The following is an 8627-nucleotide window of genomic DNA, read 5'->3' as shown; positions in this document are numbered from 1 at the left end:
GTAATAATTTATAAGTTTGTATTTGAACTATTTGTAGGTATAAGAGTATAAGAGTATAAGACAATATATAAATACAGCTCATGGGGGGGGATCTATCCCCCATATCCCCCCCGTAATTACGCCCTTGATTTTTGGGGACTACAGTAATCCAGTCGATGAAAAAAAGCGACTTATTTTAGACCTAAAACCCTGACAAAACTGGAAGAATTTGTAATAATTTATAATAAATATAATTATGTATGTAGTATTTGTTAGATAATGATCAATTTTAATTTATAACTCATGAAATTATAGGCACCTATATAAGGAACAAAGCCTATTGGTATTATATACATTAGTAAATCAAGATAACTTAACTAAACAAATCGTTATACAGTTTATGTTACGGTTACACTTTATATGTATATGTATATAATATAATACAGAAGAATCCGCTTGTAGTAAGCCGCATATAACGATATTCCGGATAAAACAATTTCCAGCTATATGTAGTTTTAGTTTTATATATGATATATCATGCATTGACGCAACTAAGGGGAGGCACAGGGGACTTGTGCACCCACAAATTTCAAATGTGCTCAATCAAAAAATTAAACCCTTATTTCTGCTATTACATATTTTAATTATTTGAAGAAAAAATTATCAATAAATACGAAATTGTTATAGTATACTAGGTCAGGCACGGATCCAGAGCAAAGATCTGGGGGGGGGGGGCAACAATTTTCTTATAACACAAATACAATTATTATAATAAAATATTATACTTTATTCTTAATTTAAAAATGTTGTCAAAATAGTAGATATAGGTAATCGATGTGAGAAATAAATTATTGATTATTTAATATAAAAAGCGACAATGTGAAAAGAAGTTTAGATTTTGTTTATTTGTTATTTAATATATTATATTTATATTTATAAAAAAATATGACGGGGGGGGGGGGTAGGCCCCATAGACCACCCACTTGGATTCGTCCCTGTACCAGGTACACTATACCTACATAATAGGTATTATGAAATAATCATAAGCTTATCTTTAGCTAGAACAGGTCACATATGTAGTTATCATTAGGTACTTATTTCATATTTGCATAACAATAATTATAATAACATTATATTATAAATTGACAAAATAGCTTTGAACACAGGACAATTTTCTTGAAGAGAGCACGTTTACATTGTTTCTTTGTTTATGATTTCTTGTAACTTGAAAAAACAATTAAACAGTTAAAATGTTAATTTGTGTTTGAATATTTTTTATAGTTTTTTTTTTTATTAAAATCTAATATTACAATTTTATGTTACTTACTAATAATATATTCTATAATAATTAATAATATTAAACAAATAATAAGACCTAATATATAGTACCTAAAAAATTTTTTAAAAAAAATACAAAAAAGTACCTAACACGAAATAAACGATCTGGAAGATTTTCCAGTTTCAAGATGTTTTACTTCTAGTGCAAATAAAGCCAGAGTTAAAAAGTCCTCTCCTGAATAAAAATAATTTTAATGGCATTATAGACTTGAAATGAAGTCTGAAAAAGAAGTTATTTAAATATATCTAATTTACTGGACAGAAAGATCATGTTAAAATAGTTGTGATAATTTTCTTTTCTTAATCTGTTACTGTTTCACACTTATTCATATAAAAAATTTTAAAACTAAGTACATATTTATACATTTGAAATTGTTGTAAATATTAAATCTACTATTAAGGGTTTGGAGATCTGGGAATCCTTTACAATCGTTGCACCCCCCAAAGTATAGGTTTAGTTGCACCTATATATGATCTCACGTGCAGTTTGTTTTGTCATCAATATATATATACCATACCTATTACCTAACAAAGATTGGAACAAAAATCTGATTCTCTACATTTCCCTTGAAGATAGCTGTTATAAGAGAAATCTACTGTATATATTCTATGTAATATCTTAAATATTAATCCGTTCAGTTGGTTAATATAGATTTTTTACAAAAAAACAAAAATTGAGTAAGACACACATAAATCATAATATATAGGTATAGTAGCGTAACATAAATGTTGCAACAATGTTTTTTACGTACAAGCTTAGTGTCATGCACTATATTTAACTACAAAATTCATATTATACTATAATGGTGCATTGGTGTGAAAATGGATTGAAAAAAATATAGGAAGGTACCTATATTATTTTTTCCTTTAAAAATAAATCAAAATTTCACTTGTTCCATTAGTTTTGCAAGCATGTTTTACAACCAAACTTTTCTATTAAAAAAGTTTACCAAAAACTGTCAAAACTTGAAAAGAAACAGACGTTGTCTGTATATTATATACTTGGTTCAATATTTGTCACATTCCAGATAACAGATAAACATCACCTGGATACATCAACTTCAAAAAGACATATTGTAATTCAGTTACAGTCAATTTCGTTCTATGCACACGGAAAATCTGACATTTGTTAGAATAGTAAATTTGTCTCTAAATGTACACAAAAAAGTGTGTTTACACGTTTTTCTATATCATTATATTATTCAAACAACACCTGCAGTAGTCGATCGGTTAAAAAAATATAAATCACATCTATATAGGTACCTATGTAATAATATTTTTGTTATTAACTACCTAGTGGCTAGTACCTACCTATATTATAGTTAAATATCAATATCATAACTGAGAAATTTCAAGTTATATTAAAGACATTTTTAAGGCTTATAAAATACTAACAATATATTATTATATATCTATGTTTTTAAATTTTAATTAAAGTTAAAATCATCGCAACCCACGACCACCGTGAGTTATACACCTACTATTGATTTTTTTATAGTACGCAATGTAATGATAATATATTTTGTAGGTTATATTTATAATATATAAGATATATATAGGCTGTAATACGCTAAGCACTTATACTTGTTGAGTCTAACATGCGTAGGTTAATTATCATACATTTGCGAAAATAAGGTTTACTTAGTAGAATAATTAATTTAAAAACGTTTACAACATATTATATAAAATATTAATATGGCGCTAATAGAAATACTTACATATCAATCGTTTATGATAAATGTCCTGACATAATATTATTAAGTAAGTACAAGTATAATGTGTTAATATGGGTATAGGCTGCAATTTAAAGTAAGTGTACATGTATTATAAGAAATAAATTTCAAGTTGATTCTAAAGAATATTAGCGTTTTATAAACAATTGCAGTAATATAGTTTCCCCTATTAGTTTCGAGCGGAGACATTTATTTCAAATATTGTTTTAAATAAAGTAGGTATAGGTCCTAGGTAGTAGATAGGTACTAATTTGAATGTTGCATTATATTAATATATATAACGCTATGCGATTTATTAATGTATGTGATTGCCGATTGATATTGATAGTAGGTACCTATTTATAAAATATTTGAATAAATTAATTTTACAACTAAAACACAACACAATTTAATTGAAACAAATTTATTTTATTGTTTAATATGGAATTTATGAAATAAAGAAAAGCGAATAATTAACGATATGTGGCATGTATAGTGTATAATATTATTTATTATATATATATACCTATGGGTAGTAGGTATGTAGTATATACTAACAACAATTTATTATATATCACCAGATGTCCGAAATACACAGAAGCTCGGACGTTTTTTTTCAGAAACACAACTTCTCTTAGTCTTGCTCTCAGCGAGGAAAATACTGAAGCTATTTATACATTTTTCCACTACATACACTTAAACCATAAATTATAATTATCTGTTATTTTCATATATGTTTATATTGTTAAAATTGTAGGCTAATAACCCAAGCTGTTGAAGCCTTGTTCACTAAATAAAAAAAAAAAATTTATTATACTATTAATAATTAAAATCCAAAACAATATTCACCCTTTTTATAGCTCTATATATATTTATATCGATCGTTCTAGACAGCTGCAGCTGATTAAATTAATATATTTAATGTAGACACTATAGACGCATAAATTAACTACGTATAAATTAAGATGTCATGTTTAAATGCAGCAAAATTATCGATAAAAAAACTTAACAAACATTCACTTGTTAATTTTTAAATTGAAACTTTAATGAAATAACAAATTATAAATTAGTTAGGACGGTGTTGAAACTTGAGAAGTTAGATTATCATTTAATTACTTGGATTGCATTCCCTTAGTTAAATTAAAAATATATTTGATTCCTTTTCCTAACGGAACATTAAAAAAAAAAACGTAAAAATGTATAGGTACAGAAACAAAAATATGAGTTTATAATTATAATGACGTATATTTATTTTTTTTACTTAAATATTTTATTTCCACAATCTGCTAGATGTACATAATATATTTTTACGAATAGATAGATTTAAAAATAATCCTATTGGATGAAATTTGGAATTACGACGTATGAATGACAATACATTTTAAAGTAAAATTAAAATGTAATTTATTTTTTGTTTCAAAAAATATTTACATTTTAGTTTTGAAAATGTTAAAAAAATTTTAGAATTTACATTGAATATAGATTATTGTTGTAGGTGATAATAACACGAGACAGGGATTTAGGGACATACTATAACAACAATATTACTATAAATACGAATTTTAACATAAAACTAAGAAAATTCTCTATAAAAATTACATCAATACTCTAAAGATTTAAAATAATGAAATTATTAAAAGTAGGTACTTAGCTAAAAATATATTAGGTGCAATTTATATTCAATGTATACCTACATAAAACATACCTATTAATTTTAATTTTTTAATATTATGATAATCGTATGGTGTTATATTGATTATATTATGATGCTAAATTTGGTTTGTTTATATTCAGTGCTCATTATTCATGAGGTATATATAATACACATAATATTAATATTAGAATGTATTAGGTACCTATATAAAATGCTATTATAATATAATTTTGCAACAAAATTTAAATTTACGTAAAAATGACCTAAAATTCATACAAATTATAAATAATGAAAAATAAAATTTGGTATAAGTATCTATATAATTAGGCATGGAACAGGTCTGTGCCAAAACGAGTATCGCGTAAATCTGATATCATAGTATCTACCACAAGGAAAACATTTTTCAAAGTGCAGCATTTAATTATTTAAATCACAGGCACCCATGACGTCATCCCTAATGATTACACTATACACTTTAATATTTAACGACTGTATTATTATTATCATATTATTATTATACTCGCGGTTGTATACGTTCGCAGACGACAAACATGGGAATGCACAACAACACGTGCGGCGGCGGTGCGGTCAACGGCGGCGTCGGCGTCAGCGGCAGTGGCGACATGATGTCGTACGCCACGCACACGCCGACCACTGCCGACGACTATTACGGCGGTGCCAGCGGACTGGTGGCCGACTACGATCTGCCGCAGTATTTGGGTGGCCGGCCACCGATGGAACCGGCGTACGCAGCCGAGTGTGGCGTTTACTACGAGAAGAACGCATCGGCAGCCGATTACCGGTCGTATTATGGGGGTGGCGGCGGTGACGGTGCCTACGATCAGCTGGCGGTCGACGTCGGCGGTGGCAGTTACCATGCCCATCACCAACACCACCACCATCACCATCAGCACCACCACCAGCACGGTCATCACAATCACCAACACCCGCTGCAGTCAGCCGAAGCGGCCGTCATCATTACGTCGTCCGACGGTCTGAGCTACACAAACTTGGACTGTAATGGTATTGCGTCCGCTGTGCACGGCCAAGACTACGGCGCGTATCCGGACGACGGCGGTGGCGGTTACAACGGTTACGGTGGCCATCATCGGGACGACAACGCCGTCCGTAACGAGTCGTATTGTGGTGGCGGTGGTGCGTCCGTGGACAATGCGTTCTTCAACATGCACCTGAACCACAACAACGAACACTCAGCCGCCGGACGACAAGCGGTGCAGCAGCCGCGGCCGCCGTCCACGCAACCTCCGCCTCCACCGGTTCAGTCGTCCGGTCAGACTACGGCCACCGTGGCTGCGTCCCCGTTACAGCTGCAGCCCACCCCGACACCTGGCGACGACCGGTGTCCACGCGTCATTAAGCAAGAAGCGACCTCCGGCGGCCAGTGTTACGGTGGCCGAGACGGTACGTCGCCGTACAGTGACGACGCGTCCGCGTACCGCACCTCGATGATCGCCGGTCAACCGCAGCAACACGTCCAACAGCAGCAGCAACATCACCACCACCTCCATCACCAACAGCAGCAGCAGCATCACCAACACCACCATCACCAACCACAACAGCAGCAGCAGCAGCAGCAACATTGTGGCCGGCCAAACAGTGGTGCCCAGCAAAAGCACGGAGCCGCCACCGTCGCAGCTACATCGGCCGTCCAAACAGCGGTGCCCACTTACAAGTGGATGCAAGTCAAGCGAAATGTTCCTAAACCAGCTGGTAAGTGTTTTTCGCTTAGAAATTATAGGAATATTATGGTATATAGTATTATACTACTAGCTATTACACTTTTTAATAATTTATTAAAATGCCGCTGATTTTTAACCTGTGTTGCATATTACGAAACGCTGTAATTTAGGTGGGCTATAGTCCCCAGAAACAAATACAGTGGGAGGCACCGTCGGTATTAACAAAACATTAACGTTAAATCAGCCACTGGTTGTCACGAGACGACTAAAATACGTAATACGTAACAAGTAAACATCGTTCTAGGCGCAATAATATTTTGTAGTTAGGTATTAATTATTATTTATAATGGTGTGCGCCCAGAATTATACAATGACGGGTGGGGGTTCTGTAATTACATGCATAATATATTGTATGTGACATAATATGTGAACAACGAAAGAGATTTAATATACTCAAGCAGTACACCTATACATATTGTATACAAAATTTTTTTTTTTAAATAGATAAAATAGTTGATTATATTGATTTTTAATATCTTAAGATAATTAGGGAATACATAGATGTATCTGCAAGATCTATTTATAATTAAAAAATAATAATAATCCGTCGACTTTTGAAGTCCCTAGAATATTTTCTTTGAAATTACCGCACGGTAAGAGGATATGGACAACAGTTTATTTTTAAAAGTTTAAAACGAATTACCTCCGTGTAAATTTCATAGTTTATTTTTACTATTCTTCACGGTTTTTAGAGTTTTTCCGTTTTGAAAATTTCTAAGATACATTTTTGGATCTATTGCAAAGAGAGCGTATGTAAATCCTCTTTAAAAAATATTTAATTTATTATAGTATGAATGTATATATAATTACAAATATTTGTAAAAAAATAGAAAAAACTGTGAAAATTATACGATCAGAATTTTGATTAAAAAATATAGAATTAAACGTAACTGATTCTATGAATAAAGAGAAGGGGATTGCAATGTATAGCCGTATATAGGTACTATAATATCCTATAATTTTTTATTATAGTCCTATATATACTCCTATTATGTTCTTATCCTCTAGACGCACGATGACTATTATAATAATATACATAATACATATTATAGTATATTACGTATAACCTACATATATGTGTTGTGTATATATTGTAGGTATATCTCTACACAGAGGGTCGGACTTTACGCAATCAAATATCCATTTCACGGTAAAATAACTTATCGGCAGCTAAACACATACAAAACGGTCGCCAGTGTAATACGATACGCATATATAATATTATGTCCCGTGCATACTAGGTATATGGTATACACGTACACGTATTTCGTATTTCCCTTTATATATATATATATAATATCATCATAGACGTCAATACAATTTTACTATTTATAAAACGCATTAAGCGATGACCACCCCTACAACTGCCATCTACAATATATACCGTATCTACCAATATTATATTATTATTATATTATGCGACGCTGTTATTGCGATTGACGCGTACACGTTTAGTTGGTAGGTAGGTACTACATTAAAGCGCGTAGTCTGATATAAATGGATTGTATGAACTATGAATGTACCATTCATTGTAACGCGATGATATTGTACATAATAGTATATAGCATCATACCATGATGAATCATATAGATCTATTAATTTACAACTACGGTACGGGAGTATAACGGAGTGATGACATCGCCACTTATTGTATACAATAAACGTATACGTATACGTAATATATAGGAAATCATTGTGGGGCACTTGGTGTTTCAAATGGTACAGAACAGTATAATATATTATTAACTATGACGTACAAAATGTCTTGAATACAGAGTGATGGACCTTGCAGGGTTAGGTTGTTTAATGTGTTTGGGTTAAGTCTTAATAATACATAAATTATATTTCGTATTCATTGTGCTACATGATTGGCTTTAATATGAGTAGGTATCTATATAAGAATGAATACATATGGCTGTCATAACATACGTAGGTATACGCGATATCACGATAATTTCAGTCTTTTAAGTTTTAACTTTTAACATCATGTCAGAGTAGAAAATTGTAATTAATAAATTGTATGGGCAAAGTACGTTTGGTCCAGTGAAAAAATATCATATTGAAAAAATAAAAAATATCAAATTGTTTTGAATAATTTGTATACATGAAAATAATCAATTTTTTAATAAAATTACAAATTTATAATATTTTATTATTTTTTTTTAGTTTAGCATTGTTACCTAA

At 31.3% G+C, this 8627-nt stretch overlaps 1 protein-coding gene across 1 annotated transcript in view; it reads left to right on the top strand.

The window, feature by feature from the left end:
• LOC103309113 (muscle-specific homeobox protein tinman-like) overlaps nucleotides 1-8627 on the top strand; it is a 50985-nt gene that overhangs the window by 1886 nt on the left and 40472 nt on the right. The window contains exon 2 of the mRNA XM_029487951.1: nucleotides 5226-6414. Coding sequence (XP_029343811.1) covers nucleotides 5226-6414 — 1189 coding nt within the window. The remainder of the gene's footprint in view (nucleotides 1-5225; nucleotides 6415-8627) is intronic.

The sequence above is a fragment of the Acyrthosiphon pisum genome, chromosome A1 (genome assembly GCF_005508785.2).
Source record: "Acyrthosiphon pisum isolate AL4f chromosome A1, pea_aphid_22Mar2018_4r6ur, whole genome shotgun sequence".
NCBI lineage: Eukaryota > Metazoa > Arthropoda > Insecta > Hemiptera > Aphididae > Acyrthosiphon > Acyrthosiphon pisum.
This window is presented reverse-complemented; position numbering and strand designations above follow the sequence as displayed.